The sequence below is a fragment of the Leucopleurus acutus genome (assembly GCF_964270905.1).
Source record: "Leucopleurus acutus genome assembly, chromosome: 5".
Classification (NCBI taxonomy): domain Eukaryota; kingdom Metazoa; phylum Chordata; class Mammalia; order Artiodactyla; family Delphinidae; genus Leucopleurus; species Leucopleurus acutus.
The window spans coordinates 92,080,702-92,099,019 of NC_139147.1; the positions used below are offsets into that span (position 1 = coordinate 92,080,702).

Consider the following 18,318-nt stretch of genomic DNA (forward strand, 5'->3'; position numbering starts at 1 on the left):
TTTTATCTCAGGGAGAGAACATTTTATTGCAGGGAAATAGGCAATAAACAAATATACACTCCCTCCCCCAAAAAACAGGGCTCATGGTAAGATATTTAAAATCAGGCATTAAGACAGAGATGGGCTGCTTTAGTTTGAGAGGCTAGAGAAAGAATCACTGGGATGATATTTAATCTGATGATTGAATGACAAGAAGGAACAAACCATAGGAAGTTCAGCAGACATTACCAGTAGGCAGAGGTTTTAGTGGGGAATCGCCTTAGTGTATTTGTTGGAGGGGAAGAGAAAAGGCCACGATTGTTGTGAGATTCAAATAAGCTTAGTAAATTTCCACTTAAATTTAGTACCCAATGAATACTGTTTTTTTTTCCTTTTTATTTATGTAATTATGAAAAATTATTTACTAACCAACCTATGAAAATGAAAATTTCATGTGATGACCACCTTTCTAGAACATTCTATTAACCAATGTCATTAGGAATTATGTTGTTATGTAAAAGTATTTTGATAAATATAACTTAGCAATAAAAATAACTTAGCAATTACTAATTTCTAAAAATGTAAGCAATTACTAATTTCTAAAAATGTTACTAATTTCTAAAAATGTAATTTCTAAAAATATAACTTAGCAATTACTAATTTCTAAAAATGTAACCAATGTCATTAGGAATTATGTTGTTATGTAAAAGTATTTTGATAAATATAACTTAGCAATTACTAATTTCTAGAAAAATGTAATATGTAGAAAAAAGATGATGCCTAAAGGAAATCCATAGAGATCAAATGATAAACTGAAAATAATATAAAATATGAACCTAAAACTGATGAAAACTCAGACTCAAGAATGAAAAAACAGGGGGAGGAGCTTCAAGATGGCATAAGAGTAAGACGTGGAGATCACCCTCCTCCCCACAAATACATCAGAAATACATCTACGTGTAGAACAACTCCTACAGAACACCTACTGAATGCTGGCAGAAGACCTCAGACCCCCCAAAAGGCAAGAAAGTCCCCCACGTACCTGGGTAGGGCAAAAGAAAAAAGAATAAACAGAGACAAAAGAATAGGGATGGGACCTGCACAAGTGGGAGGGAGCTGTGAAGGAGGAAAGGTTTTTCCACACACTAGTAGCCCCTCCGTGGGCGGAGACTGCAGGTGGCAGCGCGGGGAAGCTTCGGAGCCGCGGAGGAGAGCACAGCAACAGGGGTGCTGAGGACAAAGCGGAGAGATTCCCGCACAGAGGAACAGTGCCGACCAGTACTCACCAGCCCGAGAGGCTTGTCTGCTCACCCCCCGGGGCGGGTGGAGGCTGGGAACTGAGGATCTGGCTTCGGAGGTCGGATCCCAGGAAGAGGACTGGGGTTGGCTGCATGTACACAGCCTGAAGGGGACTACTGCGCCACAGCTAGCCGGGAGGGAGTCCGGGAAAAAGTCTGAACCTGCCTAAGAGGCCAGAGACCATTGTTTCATGGTGCAAGAGGAGAGGGTATTCAGAGCACCACTGAAACGGGCTCCAGAGATGGGCGCGAGCCACGGCTATCAGCGTGGACCCCAGAGACGGGCATGAGACGCTAAGGATGATGCTAAAGCCAGCAAGAAGCCTGTGTGCGAGCACAGGTCACTCTCCACACCTCCCCTCCCGGGAGCCTGTGCAGCCCGCCACTGCCAGGGTCCCGGGATACAGGGACAACTTCCCCGGGAGAACGCACGGTCGCCTCAGGCTGGTGCAACGTCATGCTGGCATCTGCCGCCGCCAGGCCTGAGTGATCCAGAGCTCCCAAATCAGCTGCTCCTTTAACCCCACCCTGTCTGAGGGAAGAGCAGATGCCCTCAGGCAACCTACATGCAAAAGGCGGGTCCAAATCCAAAGCTGAACCCCAGGAGCTGTGGGAACAAAGAAGAGAAAGGGAAATTTCTCCCAGCAGCCTCAGGAGCAGTGGATAAAATCTCCACAATCAACTTGACATACCCTGCATCTGTGGAATATCTGAATAGACAAGGAATCATCCCAAATTGAGGAGGTGGACTTTCGAAGCAACAATATATATATTTTGTTCACTTTTTCTCTTTTTGTGAGTGTGTATGATTCTGTGTGTGATTTTGTCTGTACAGCTTTGCTTTTACCATTTGTCCTAGGGTTCTGGCTGCCCATAGTTATTTTTTAAATTTATTTATTTATTTTAAGTATAGTTTTTAGCACTTGTTATCATTGGTGGATTTGTTTTTTGGTTTGGTTGCTCTCTTCTTTCATCCTTCTTTTTTATTATTTAAAAAAATTTTTTAAGAATTATTTTTTATTTTAATAACTTTATTTTATTATACTATACTTTATTTTATACTATCTTCTTGTTTCTTTCTTTCTTTTTTTTCCGCCTTTTATTCTGAGCCGTGTGGATGACAGGTTCCTGGTGCTCCAGCCAGGCATCAGGGCTGTGCCTCTGAGGTGGGAGAGCCAAGTTCAGGATACTGGTCCACAAGAGACCTCCCAGCTCCACGTAATATCAAACAGTGAAAATCTGCCAGAGATCTCCATCTCAACGCCAAGACCCAGCTCCACTCAACGACCAGCAAGCTACAGTGCTGGACACCCTTTGCCAAACTAGCAAGACAGGAACACAACCCCATCCATTAGCAGAGAGGCTGCCTAAAATCATAAGGCCACAGAAAGCCCAAAACACACCACCAGACGTGGACCAGCCCACCAGAAAGACAAGATCCAGTCTCATCCACCAGAACACAGGCACTAGTCCCCTCCACCAGGAAGACTACACAACCATCTGAAACAACCTTAGCCACTGGAGACAGGCACCAAAAAAATGGGAACTACGAACCAGCAGCCTGAGAAAAGGAGACCCCAAACACAGTAAGTTAAGTAAAGTAAGAAGACAGAGAAACACACAGCAGATGAAACAGCTAGGCAAAAACCAACCAGACGTAACAAATGAAGAGGAAAGAGTCTATCTGAAAAATAATTCAGAATAATGATAGTAAGGATGATCCAAAATCTTGGAAATAGAATGGAGAAAATACAAGAAACATTTAACAAGGAACTAGAAGAACTAAACGGCAAACAAACAGTGATGAACAACACATTAAATGAAATTAAAAATTCTCTAGAAGGGATCAATAGCAGAATAACTGAGGCAGAAGAACGGATAAGTGACCAGGAAGATAAAGTAGTGGAAATAACTAATGCAGAGCAGAATAAACAAACAAACAAAAAAAACCAGAAGAATTGAGGAGAGTGTCAGAGACCTCTGGGACAACATTAAAGGCACCAACATTCAAATTATGGGGGTCCCAGAAGAAGAAGAGAAAAAGAAAGGGACTGAGAAAATATTTGAAGAGATTATAGTTGAAAACTTCCTTAATATGGGAAAGGAAATAGTTAATCAACTCCTGGAAACACAGAGCATCCCATACAGGATAAATCCAAGGAGAAACATGCCAAGACACATATTAATCAAACTATTAAAAATTGAATACAAAGAAAAAATATTAAAAGCAGCAAGGGAAAAACAACAAATAACACACAAGGGAACCCCCATAAGGTTAACAGCTGATCTTTCAGCAGAAATTCTGCAAGCCAGAAGGGAGTGGCAGGACATATTTAAAGTGATAAAGGAGAAAAACCTACAACCAAGATTACTCTACCAAGCAAGGATTTCATTCAGATTTGACGGAGAAATTAAAATCTTTACAGAGAAGTAAAAGCTAAGAGAATTCAGCACCACCAAACCAGCTTTACAACAAATGCTAAAGGAACTTCTCTAGGCAGGAAATACAAGAGAAGGAAAAGACCTAAACACTCACATTTACCATTGCAACAAAAAGAATAAAATATCTAGGAATAAACCTACCTAAGGAGACCAAAGACCTGTATGCAGAAAATTATAAGACACTGATGAAAGAAATTAAAGATGATACAAATAGATGGAGAGATATACCATGTTTTTGGATTGGAAGAATCAACATTGTGAAAATGACTGTACTATCCAAAGCAATCTACAGATTCAATGCAATCCCTATCAAACTACCACTGGCATTTTTCACAGAACTAGAACAAAAAATTTCACAATTTGTGTGGAAATGCAAAAGAGCCCGAATAGCCAAAGCAATCTTGAGAAAGAAAAACGGAAATGGAGGAATCAGGCTCCTTGACTTCTGACTATACTACAAAGCTACAGTAATCAAGACAGTATGGTACTGGCACAAAAACAGAAATATAGATCAATGGAACAGGATAGAAAGCCCAGAGATAAACCCACACACATATGGTCACCTTATCTTTGATAAAGGAGGCAAGAATATACAGTGGAGAAAAGAGAGCCTCTTCAATAAGTGGTGCTGGGAAAACTAGACAGCTACATGGAAAAGAATGAAATTAGAACACTCCCTAACGCCGTACACAAAAATAAGCTCAAAATGGATTAAAGACCTAAATGTAAGGCCAGACACTCTAAAACTCTTAGAGGAAAACATTGGTAGAAAATCACAGTAAGATCCTTTTTGACCCACCTCCTAGAGAAATGGAAATAAAAACAAAAATAAACAATGGGACCTAATGAAACTTCAAAGCTTTTGCACAGCAAAGGAAACCATAAGCAAGACCAAAAGACAACCCTCAGAATGGGAGAAAATATTTGCAAATGAAGCAACTGACAAAGGATTAATCTCAAAATTTACAAGCAGCTCATGCAGCTCAGTATCAAGAAACAAACAACCCAATCCAAAAATGGGGAGAAGACCTAAATAAACATTTCTCCAAAGAAGATATACAGACTGCCAACAAACACATGAAAGAATGCTCAACATCATTAATCATTAGAGAAATGCAAATTGAAACTACAATGAGATATCATCTCACACCAGTCAGAATGGCCATCATCAAAATATCTACAAACAATAAATGCTGGAGAGGGTGTGGAGAAAAGGGAACCCTCTTGCACTGTTGGTGGGAATGTAAATTGATGCAGCCACTATGGAGAACAGTATGGAGGTTCCTTAAAAAACTAAAAATAGAACTACCATACAACCCAGCAATCCCACTACTGGGCATATACCCTGAGAAAACCATAATTCAAAAAGAGTCATGTACCACAATGTTCATTGCGGCTCTATTTACAATAGCCAGGACATGGAAGCAACCTAAGTGTCCCACGACAGATGAATGGATAAAGAAGATGTGGCACAGATATACAATGGAATATTACTCAGCCATAAAAGGAAACGAAATTGAGTTATTTGTAGTGAGGTGGATGGACCTAGACTCAGTCATAAAGAGTGAAGTAAGTCAGAAAAACAAATACCATATGCTAACACATATATATGGAATCTAAAAAGAAAAAAAAAGAAAAACAATGGTCATGAAGAGCCCGGGGCAAGACGGGAATAAAGACACAGACCTACTAGAGAATGGACTTGAGGATATGGGTAGGGGGAAGGGTAAGTTGGGACAAAGTGAGAGGTAAATTGGGACAAAGTGAGAGAGTGGCATGGACATATATGCACTACCAAACGTAAAAGAGATAGCTAGTGGGAAGCAGCCGCCTAGCATAGGGAGATCAGCTCTGTGCTTTGTGACCACCTAGAGGGGTGGGATAGGGACGGTGGGAGGGATGGAGACGCAAGATCAAGAAATATGTGGATATATGTATATGTGTAACTGATTCAGCTTGTTATAAAGCAGAAACTAACACACCATTGTAAAGCAATTATACTACAATAAAGATGTTTAAAAACGACAAAAAAAGAAAGAATGAAAAACCATTACTATTTTCTCATTAAATTTCTTCCCCCAAATTACTGTTTAAATGTATGGAAAATAAAAACTTAAGGCAACATTATTACCTCATTGTATCTGAAGTTTACAGATTAAAGTCTTTAAAGTAGATTTACAATGCAACATGAATATTATCAATACCATATGCTCTTCTTTATTGTTACTCTCTATCCCTGACCCACCTACTACCCACGGCCCCACCACCAAACCTGTCACAGTGACTGTACTAAACCCTTCATTAACCAACATGAACACACAGCACCCACATAAAATCCACTCCAGGAGAGATACTTGCATAATACCATATGCTTATAAAATATATATAGCAGCCTAACTTTCAAAATGACCTATTTTTTATATTCTGAAACTTTAAGTGTGAATGTTTAAATCATGTAAACTTAGTTTTTATAAAGTCTATATTTCTTAAATATTCTTTTGTTTTCTTTTTATGTCTTTTTATTTTCAGACTTATACGTTTGAAAGTTTTTCTGCGTAATTTTTTTTTTTTCTGACAAACATCTGATAGGACAGTGCAGCAGCTTAAGGGGCTCAAAGAAAATCATCCATGTGAAGATTCTGAGATGAGTTAAATAATACTATTTTCTTTATCTCTATGATTCTTTTACCTTTATGTCTCATTGCTGCCTAATAAAAACCTTTCTTCTAATTAGGCCTGTCTCCTGTCATCTATAGAAATAATTTTGACTTCTATCACCATGTCTAATCAAGAAATCTATGCCTCTCCTGAATAACTGCCACATTTTTATATGGTTTGCACACCATTAAGCTTAAAACCAATATCTTACTTTCTTTTGACTGCTAGGAAGCTTGAAAGCAAATTTGTGACTTGTTTGGTAGCTGTTTAGAATGTTTTGGCATACATTTTACATATAAATTTTAACATATTATTTTAACCTTATTTTTTTATTAGGTTTATTTATTTGTAGCCTATTTCAAAGTACAGTGACCCTTGAACAACTCAGAGGTTAGGAGCATCAACTCCCCCACCTCCCATAAAGTTGAAAATCCACAGACAACTTTACAGTGGGCCCTCCAGCCCTCCAGATTGTGGTTTCAAACCGAGTTCCAATTTCAGATTGTGTAGTACTGTAGTATGTATTAAGTGAAAAAAGTCCACATATGAGTATACCTGTGCAGTTCAAACCCATGTTGTTCAAGGCTCTACTATAGTAATTTTTGGAAAATCCTTTGTTTTCAATAAGAGTAGAAAATAAAGCAAGTAAATGCATGGACAGATACAATTTCTATGCCTTTTGTCTCTGCTGTTCATTTTGCCAGGAAAGACTTTCTTCTTTCTGCCACTTATTTTGTCCAGAGTCAGTTCACATCATATCTCCTCTATGAAACTGTCTATAAATTCCTAGATTTCTCTATAAATTCCTGGATATGTGTCTGTGGTTATAACAATACCTGCTTTATAACAGTACCTGTTTGCCTGCTGCAAGGGTTTTTTGCCTTGTACTTGGGAAAAGTCCCCAATCCATCTTCTCATGCTCTTTTGCCTACACACTTCGGTCAGACTCACTTGGGATTTCATGCCTTGACATTCTCTGCAATTTTACTTGCTCCGATTATGCTTGATTTTGTCCTTAGATTATAAGACCTCTCCAGCAGAGCTTCTGGAAATTTCAACTCCAAAATGCCCTGTTACCTCAATATCTAAATTTTATTTCCAAAGTGCCTCAGGTTTTCAAGTATACCAGCCTCTCACTCAGAGCTGGTGAAAGCTTCCTCCTAGAAAACAAGTAGGTTACACAAGACCTCTGTGCACTTCTCTTAATTGAAAATGCTATTAAAGTTCTATTGGGTGGGAAGGAAGATTCACAAACTGGTGAGTTCTCTTTGGGGTTTTAGAAAGCTTTCAAATCACTCACAGGCATGGTTTATGATGATGAACGCAGGGATATTTTTCCCATCATAGAAAGTAAACATGCACACCAAGCCAGTATAACTGGTTGGGGTATGCAGTACTGCTGCCCTTGGGTTGCAACTGAGAAGCACAGACACTAAGGTACGTTCCCACCTGGATTTTTTTTTTTTCTTACACTAGCCAAACAGAATAAGTACAATTTCTTTTAAAAAATGGCTGTATCATGAGAAACATCTGTTGCATGTGCCTATGGAATTTCAAGCCAATTCCTCCTTGTTGTGATGAAAGATAAGTAAATGTCTCAAAAGCCAAAGTAACTTCTTTGGAGTCAAGAGAGAACCCGAGCCTGGATGGAGCAGTCCTATAAAAGCCAGACTGAATACTGGACAACGATTTCCAGGTAATGACTGTAGAAACTAAATATGTCAATATGGAAAGCATTTACAAGCCTGATTTCCCTTCTTGAAATAGGAAAGTAAATACCCCTAGAAAATAATGTGCCAAATTCCTCCATCAAATTATAGGCTTTAGGCAGCTAGGGTGGAGATCTGGGTTCTGGCAACTGCTTCTGAGAAACCAAGGGAAATTTTTGTACCTTCAAAGGATCTCTGTTCGCTTCTCTACAAAGTAAAAATTTTGGACTTGAGGCCCTCTAAGCTCCTCTCTACCTTGAAAATGTTAACATTCTACAGATTTCTTTTCCCTAGTGGAAAACATCCGAGCAGCAGAGAAGTAGGCAGCCTGAGTGATGAGGTTGTGTTGAGTAGCCCAGGGGAGACCCCACTCAAAGAAACCTCCTCTCACAAGGTTGTTCTGGCACAGAACTCAGATTCCTGTTATTCAAATAATTCTGAGGATAAATTAGTATCTCATATTCTTTACAAAGAAGCATGTGGCCTTGGACATGTTTTGACCAAGGAAGAGGAGGAGAGAAAGAAGAGCTCATGGGGCTGAGTTCCTGAGGTAGGAGAGACTCAGTGGACGAGGAACACAGCTGGGTAGTGAGAGAGTCTTTCCCTTATTATTTATTTATTTATTTTAGTTCTGATTAGGGTCTGCCCTGCCTGTTAATGAGAACCCTGGGAGAAGCAGAAAATGCCTGTCCTTCCTGAGAGACAATAGGTAAGGGTCCCTTAGGTGCCCAAGGGTAGTCTTTTGAGAGCCTTAGGCTAAGGCATTTTCCAGATAACTCCCAGCGAAGAAGGGAGTTTCCACCCTCCTGTCATCCCAGCCACGGCCTTTCACTACTGTCACAAACTGACAACGTGCCGCTCAGTGGTACATGTGTTTATAGATATTATGTAAGGAAATTCTGCTTTCTTTCCTCAGCAAATAACAATGCTCAGAAAGCACTTACCCCTATTCCTGATGCCATACGATTTGTCCATTTTATTTGTATTTTCAAAAATTAGAAAACATTTTTTCTAGTATTCTCTCCTCCCCAAGATAATTCTATTTTATGAATCCAGAGAATATTATGAACCTTCATGTGAGAAATTTTTACATAAATGTCTGTGGAGTTACTGTATCATTGAGACTGAAAGGGAGAGTTTGCTTCTTATACTTGAAAAGATAATTGAGATCTGTTCACATTAAGCTGAAGATAACCTTGGAAAGATTTCACTCTCATTCAGGAAAAGATAGGTTCCCAATAGCATTGGAAACATTAACTGTTGATAGCTTAAGGGCTCCACTAACCAGGGCACAATCAACCAGCTCCCTGGGTATAATAATGGGTCAGAGACCTAAAGGATGTAGTGCTAAAATGAATAATTTCTGAACGTCTATGGCTAGCGCTCCAAGTTGTAATTAGAGATGGTCCAATGAATCTAGACAATCTAGATACATGGCCTTAGAAAACCATTATTCAAGGCACAAGATGGAGTTCTAATGAAAATCCTCTGTTTATTATCTACTTATTATCTTCATAGCCAAAACTCTTAAACCTATCACCCATAGGTTGAATGTACAAAACATTTGAATATAGTCATTTCTATTAGAGAACACTCATTTGTAAGCAGAGCTGACAATAATTAGTATTATTTTAGAGAACTTCAGAATCTTTTATAAATGCTGTTAAGTCAAAGGCAGGATTAAACAACATTTCAAAATGTCTTTTTCATTTACTTTGGTAATTTTTAAACTCAAGCTCAGATATAGGACAGGGTATTGCATAGAAAACAGAATACTGTTAGAGCAACCCATAAATAAAGACTCCAGGATATATCCTGATTTGTCTTATAAGATATTAAACAAACATCAAAAATCTCTTACCTTCACACATACAAGTAAAGGTACAAGTTATCTCCACACTGCTTTCCTTTATATATATAAAAAAAAAAATCCAAAAATAATTTCAAACCAAGGTGAAGCACCTTTGTTTCTCATTAATTCTCACTGATTAATAGGTTCACTTAATAATCTTAAGGCAAATATGTCCGGAATGGAAGCATTTCAACACTCCAAGAAGATAGATCTGAACTATTTGTAGACCTACCAAGGATGCATTTCAACTCAGATAAGATCAGAAGAGTACACATTCCTACTGAAAAGTTTTCACAGAGTGCACAAAGGAAAATACCCCAGGATAGAACTGATTTCACAAGTATTCCCCAACTATGAACCAAGGCACATTGTTTTCTAACTCAAACCATGACATTCAAATTATTTATCATAGCTCTTGTTTTAAATTTTATGCATGTTTTTCTGATATATGCTAATCATTAATTCTGTAAATAATTGGAAAAGTCAGTAGATAGGAGGAAGGGAAAGTTACCCTTCCACAGTGGAACATATTACCAGAATCATAACATACATAAAAGGGCCAGAAGAAAAGAAAAGAAAAAAACCCAAAACAACAGAAGATCTATACACAATCTAGGACTCTAAAATAAGAAGCAAATATTACCTCTGATCCTGACACAAAGAGGGATGATAAGGGGAGAGGGGAGAGGCCAGGTTACTCCTCAGTTTATTTCAATCCCAAACACAGACTCAGGGAATGAACCCACAAGGCCTAGGATGAGCTATTCAGGGGGCTGCCAAATAGTCATATACATCTGATACAAAATCATTATTTTACGAGCAACTTTAACAACCTAGATGCCTCCCATATACTTTTCCACAGAAAAATACTGCAGAGACAGTTAAGGTATATGTTATAATCACGTACATAATATCATTTTGTCCATAAAACACATACAAATAAATTATTTCATAGAGTTATACTGAATGAGCCTTTTACCTTGTTTTTCTTCAATAGAATGCACTAAATAACTTTTAAAATTAATTTTTAAGTTAAAAATGATTTTAATAGCATTTTATGCAATATTTCAAAAAAAATTTTTTTAGGAAACCTGCAAAAATAGAAATAAAATTCTGGGATTCTTAAGCAAGATAGGTAGAGAAAGAATTAAAGAAAATAAAGAAAAAAACAGGTATTCTGGAAGATTATTTAACTCTATAAAAATGGGTGATATACTTTTATGACCAGGCGTGTCTATGATCATCTTATTGTTATTCTCAGGTGTGCTGTATTTCACAGATGTACTTACATGTTTGGTTATGTGTACTTAATGGAAAACTGAGTAGTTTGGGGATTTTCTTGTTGGTAGCTTCACAAGAACATAATTAAACAAATAAAAATATCATTATCAAGTAGATTTTTAAAAAATACCCTGTTCAAAATGTCACTTGTAAAGGAGGTAAATAATTCATAAGAGAGAAGACTACTAGAAATCATGGCAACAAATACGCATTCAGCCCATTTTCTATTTCTTTTTTTAAAAGGAACTTTCTTCATTCAAAAAAGTGGAAAGTGTTAAGAGAACTTGTATTTGTGTCTATCAACAAGCCTAACCATATAAGCCTAGTCAAGCCAATGTCAACAAAGCCAGTCCCTTCAAAGGACAAAGGTATCTGATGAAGTAAAACCTGTAAAACCAACTGCTCTCCCTAACGATACGCTGCCCTCTGAGACTTGTTTTCTACCTTTAAAAAAATGGTTATGTGAATTACAAGGACACTTAGCTGGTAAACCCCAGAGATGGTAAAATCTGATTACAAATTAAAATCCCACAGAGACACAAATCGATATTCTTCCAATGCTAGCAAAAGTTTAACATGAAAATGCACTGGAAGTAGGTTGTACCATTTCTCCAGCACTACAGTGGGGAGTAAGGATAAGGCTTTCCCTACTCCACCAAATTGGTGTTTCTGTGTAGGTTGAGTAGTTGAGCAAAACCGACACAGCTGCTTCTTCAGAAACAACAATCCCCACCTCTTTCCCCACCTTCAAAGCACACCTCGAAACTCAGCGGGGTGGAGGGGGGGGCGCGCGCAAGCACATACACACACTTTGTAATCGACACCACTTACACGTCTGATTGCTACCATTTCAGAAGCTGTTGGCACTTACCTTGCAAAGCTGTGTTAGGTAAATTTGCTTCATTCTCTCCCATTTTATTATTTCTTTTTAAAGGGGGCCAAGCAGTTTCAGTTGTGTCAGTTACCCTGTAAGCTTTGTGACCTTCTGACTTTCTCCTGTAGTAATGTAACAGTATACTACCTGCTTTCTTCTGTGAATAATTACCATTCTGCTTCCTGAGTTACCTGGGCTTGCAGGACCTGTTTTACTGTGAAGTGAGATCACATCCTTTGATCGAATGGACTGCTATTAGTGTGCACTTCACAAAATGTGGCTTTGTTTCAATTTTGATGTTAACTTTTAATTCCCAACTTTCACTTTAGTCCAGAAACGTTTCTACACTTCCCCCCTCCAAATAGTGTTCAACACACCATGGTGCAGAGCCAGAGTTTTGTTTGTTTGTTACTGTTTCCAATCTGCTTCTCTTATAGAAATAAAATAAAATTTAAAGTGACGTTTGCAGTGTCCATTAAAAAAAATACAGGGAAATAAGTGACAGCATGGGAATCAGTTTTGTGCAGTGGTAGAAAGACAGGCTTTGGAGTAGCTCTAGTACTAGCTGTGTAACTATGAACGAGGAATATAACTTATTTGAGACTCAGTTTCCTCAACTGTATATTGGGGAAAAAAAAGTAAAATACCAATTTCAGAAAGTTGTTATAAAGATTCAAAGCAATAATGTATGACTGTGCTAAACATTGTGAATAATAAACACAACAAGCAACATTCTTCCTCCTCTCTCCACCCCTCCTCTTCTTCCTTTTCCTCCTACACCCTCTTCCTTCTCTCCTTACTCCCTCCTCTTGTTCCTCTCCTTCTGAGGGATGGAAAGAATGTGGAACCAGAGCACTGATGTCACTATGTTCTGACATCAGCTGTTACTTACTAACTGAGAGACCTTAAAGAAATGATTTTATCCAATCTTAGAGCCCCTCAAGGTCCTCGCTGGTTAAAGAAGGATACTGATATTTACATTGCCTTTTAAATAGAAACATAGTGATATTAAGTTAAACTGTTCTGCCTCAAACAAAAAAAAAATCCCTAGCAAAGATGAGCAACACTTAGAAATTTATTCATTTACAAGAGAGGAGGTAGATGACAAAAATAAGTCAATTTATTTAAGCTCTCCCATAAGACATTTGAATACAAAACAATCTCTACTTCCTTCCTCTAGAATTCCTTAACTTTTAGTTTTGGTCACACTAGTTAAAAAAAAAAATCTGAGGTTCAAACATCTCCTACTTTAATAGTTCTTTAATTTTCAACTTAAAAGTAATCTATACACTATGTCTGCTAGATTGTTAATGAAAAAATGATTATATAAGTTGTGTAAACAAAAGAAATGGCAAACAAGTAGAATAGTGATTCTCAAAAGTATCAGAATAAAAACAAACATCACACACACAAATCCTCATCACAGTTAATTTACAGTTCTTTCTTTCATTAACCTCTCTAGGTCTCAGTTTCTTCATCTATGAAATGAGCTGACCATTTATTAATTAAGGCCCATTTTATCTTCATAATGTCATAAACCTCTGATTTAAAATCCAGGTTATGGTTTGTTCCGGATTAAAGCAGTCTTTGCCTAGCACAATTGCATAATGTAATATATATAGCCAGCTCATTCTTTACCGAGAGTAAACTGAAATTGAATGTTTGCCAATAAAACACTATAATCATCACATTCTGACTTCCCCATAAAAGGAGAAACACACATATCAATTCTCACTCACAAACTTGGAAATGCATTTACATACCTGCCCCAGGCACCTAAAATTAGTCAATAACGGGTATAAATCACCGATTATCTACCAGCTGAATTATGGCACGTGGGAAGTTATTACGAAAGTAGAACAGAGAAGTCCTATTTTTGAGCAGAGGTAAAACATAAACAGAAACCTCCAAAGTTTGTGTAGCTGCACAGAAAGTAACATAAATATACATAGTGAAACAGTTTCAATACTAATAAAGGGCCCTGAACACACACTTTCTCGCTCTCACTCTCGCTCTCGCTCTCGATCTCTCGCTCTCCCTCTCTCCTGGGCCATGGCTCCCTGGAAAACTTCTGCCTTCATCATGTCCCCTTTGCCTGACTACTTCACATGCAGGAATTCTTCAATCCAATCTTGGTTGAAGTCTCTTCTATGTGCTTCCAGAGGTCCCTTAACAACTCAGAACTTTTCATTCAGCCACGGCTCTTATCACCTTGTACTATATGTACAGCTTAATTATTTCCGTCCTTAAAAGGTGTATGTCAGAGAGCCTTTTTGTGTCCATCACTACATCCCTAGCACCTTAGCACAGTTTCAACCACATACTATGCCTTCAACAAATATTGTAAAGATGAATAAATTACCATCATCAAAAAGGGTGAATTAAAGGATCTCAAAGAAAAGAACATTGCTTAGCAAAGAATATGATGGAAGATATTCGAGGACGGAAAAACGACAAATTAAATTTCAAAAATGAAAAGAGATGGGAGGGGGAAGTAGGTAAGTTATAACTAGGGACTTCCCTGGTGGCGCATTGGTTAAGAATCCACCTGCCAGTGCAGGGGACACGGGTTCGAGCCCTGGTCCAGGAAGATCCCACATGCTGCGGAGCAACTAAGCCAGTGTGCCACAACTACTGAGCCTGTGCTCTAGAGCCTGCAAGCCACAACTACTGAGCCCCTGCGTGCCACAACTACTGAAGCCCGTGTGCCTAGAGCCCATGCTCCACAACAAAGACAAGCCACTGCTGAGAAGCCCGTGTACCACAAGGAAGAGTAGCCCCTGCTCGCCACAACTAGAGAAAGCCCGCGTGCAGCAACGAAGACCCAACGCAGCCAAACATATAAATAAATAAATAAATAATACTTTAAAAAAAAGAGCAAATAACTAAGAGCTAGAAGGACATGTCTCATGAGGACACTCATGAGAATTTCCAAAAAGAAAAAAAAAATCAAAGTTAAAAGAAGTAGATGAAAGAGAAAAAAAAAATGTATGCATTAGTTAGCACACACACACAGGCACCAAAAACAAAAGGCACGAGTGGCATTAGGCAGAATAGCTTCACTGAATGGTGAAGAAGAAACTAATATAATTATTAAGAAAAAAATTCAAAATCTTTGAAAGAACGCTTCTAAGAGTGAATGTGTCCTTTATACGCATTCTGAGACTTTGCTATAAAAACTACTGTGCACATTTTTTAAACAACTCAGGTGACATAACAAAAAACAAGACTTCCAGCCACATCACCTATTTGTATTTCCAACATTGTATTTCTAAAGCACTCCAAGGAGAGAGTGGGCAAAAGAGAGTGTTATAAATGCTATCCTTTATCACTCATTTTAAGGGTTCTACCTAGAACTACAAACAAAGAAGAAACCAATGTTACAGTTTAAATTTGTTGTGGGTGGTTAGTTATTGATTATTTAGTTCTGATTTTCAAGGGAAGATATATGTGAAGATTTGAAAAAAAATAGGAAGTAATTACTCAAAGTTATAAATGTTGGCATCGTATGCTATGGAACATGGGACACTGGGTATGTAAAATGTCACAATACATGCAATAATTACAGAAACATGGTACTCATTTTCACAGTAAAATGTATAACACAAGTAGAACAACAACTTGATCAAAAGCATAGATATCCATGGAGAGAAAAGGCTAGAGAGAAAAGGATTAGAACCTCTCAAAACTGCAATCCTGCAAACCATCATTGGAAGGAAATTCCAGGCTCAGCAACCAGGATGGATCTTTGAGATTACAGTTCCAAGAATTAGGTAGATGCGCTTGCAGGGTATAAGAATATTTTGAGCTAAAAGCAATTGAGAATGAGCAGACTCAGGAAAAGCTCTTTACTTCCCCTTACTATCTACAAACAGAGTATCCTAAATTTATACGGGAAATTTTTGTTTGGAAAAGTGTCTCCCTATCAGGAAGAGAACTGCTCCTGGAGACAACTCTTACCACCTGAGAAACTCATCTGCGTAAAACACAGCCCTTATTCATCACACATTGTTGGTTGGTTGCAGCCAAGAATTCCTAGGGTGATTCCCGCTCCTCATAACTGCTAAATACTTTTGAGTCCTAGAAAAGAGAGAGCTAGGTAAGCAGGGGTGGGGTGGAGGAAAGAGCACGTACTATACAAGAACAATGGGTAAAAATAAAGATTTTTTCATGCTTGGGAGTGCTGGTCCAACACATTTTACCCCCTCTCTTCCGGATCTGGGTATTACTATCCACCCAGTTGCCCTGGACAGAAACTTAGGATTTATCCTTGCGTGTAACCTCCCCCATTCCCCAAATAGTCACTAAGTCTGCTCAATGCCATTGAAATCCACCTCCTTAACTTTCCATTTCCTGCAGGTGAGGCCATTATCATGTCTTGCCAAGACAGTAACTCCCTAAAAATGAATTCTTCCTTTCCTCTAATCCATCATTTCTATATGTGCCAGAGTGATTTTTCTAAAACATAGTCATGCTATTTCCATGTTCACAGCAGCCCAATCAATAATGTCACTCCTTTATCACCACAATTTTTCATCCTTCTGACTCCTAACCCTCCATTAACAACCAGTTCATTTAACTCAGGCTTCTCTGACATCCCCAAGCACACTTGATACTAAATTCTAAACAGCTGAATACATAATATGCACATATTTACTTCCCTATACCTGTGAATATAAAAGAAAAAGTTGGTCAAGAAAATTAAGGCCTACTCAGTGCTCTGTATTAGGATTGACTGGTGGGCAAAAGTATCCTTTAAATACTACTATAACTAAACATTTAATTCTCTATAATTTTATTTCATAAGATTGCATATAGAATCTTAAGAGAATTAATATTGATGGAGAACCAAGAAAGTACTTATTTCCTCCAGTAGTAAGAAGCATCCGTTAACAAGGAAACAAGATAAGTTGTAATTAACAGCAAGGAGAGTATTGTCATTTTAATGATCTTTCCACTATAGTTTTATTAAACAAAGAAACCAAGGAACTATATACATTTTATGCTAACACACATATGTACACACAACAGAGTTGCTTAACAGTTACTGATGGTTTGTAGGTTGCTTCACGTAATTAAGACACTCATATAAAAAAAACCAGACATATGAAGGTGCCAGGTGGAAAGTAAGGTAGGACTGATATTACAAATCATTCTAATTTACTGCTGGGAACAGCGCTGTTTCAGATTGTGGAAGAGCTGTGTAACACAACACTAAATACAAGCTTGTAATCATAGTGTATTGATGTAATGATTTATGCACTTTTTATGAGGATCCCATGAAATCTTGGCTTCAAATGCCAGGGTTTTAAAGTGATATACTCTTGTTAGCAATCTCAGCCTCATCCACGTGAGTCTACTTATAGTAAGAAGACTAGCTGTGATAGCCATCTAAGTACCATCTGAAAAAGGGAAAATAGTTTAAGAAAAGTTTAACTGTATATTTAATACTATTATCATGGAACTACAAAATGAAGGGTATATACACACGTGTGCACGTGCACACACACACACACACACACACACACACTTGCCTAATCTAATCTAATAATCAATTGTTCCACAAACTGTGGCAAAACTCCCTCAAGAGGATCCCAAAGAAGAGCATTAAAGCAAAGGAATATGCATGCTAACTGCCTGATATAGCATAGAATGGTGAACTTATCAATTTGAGAATTTTAGGGCATGTTAAAAATCTACAATAATGCTAGAAAAAAACATCTATAGCTAAAACCCCAGAACACTAAGGTTTAATAGGAACACCAAGGTGACAAAATGATTTATCTCTGTCATCTTTTAAAAATGCAGTGAAAATGCTTAAATGGTATCATTAGCTTGGAGATAATTTTATTTCCTCAAAACACCCTGAAATGACCAATCCCGAAAATAGAAGTTTCATCTCCATGACAAAGACTGATCTAAAACAGCTCTGATAATATGAAAAAGTAGAGCACATTCATGCTGAGAGGTAAAATAGCTTCCAGTCTTTAGCCTCTTCACTATAGCCTCAAAAAAAAAGAAAAAAAAAAAAAAGACAGCAATTAATGCCAACTGTGCTACAGGAATTTGGCAAATACTAACTAAATGAAAAAAACATTTAGCAGCTGTTCAGGGAGTAACAGCTTCCTCTTCTAGGGTGAAGCTGAGGTAAAAGGTCAGGTTTCTTAAGTCTTTACAAACATTCCACTCCTTTCACTTAATATCTTAAAATATCAATAATAGATG

The 18,318-nt window shown here is 37.8% G+C and overlaps 1 protein-coding gene across 3 annotated transcripts in view; it reads right to left on the reverse strand.

The window, feature by feature from the left end:
* The window catches only part of NAALADL2 (N-acetylated alpha-linked acidic dipeptidase like 2), a 1,451,411-nt gene that overhangs the window by 1,050,483 nt on the left and 382,610 nt on the right, over positions 1–18,318 (reverse strand). Inside the window, exon 1 of one of the 3 annotated variants that reach the window (XM_082839042.1) lies at positions 12,091–12,321. The exons of 1 other annotated variant lie outside the window; for it this stretch is intronic. In XM_082839042.1, the coding sequence (XP_082695168.1) occupies positions 12,091–12,133 (43 nt within the window). In that variant the 5' untranslated portion in view covers positions 12,134–12,321. Of the gene's footprint in view, positions 1–12,090; positions 12,322–18,318 lie in introns of those variants that run through there. One more of the 3 variants, XM_082839044.1, reaches the window with a different exon arrangement.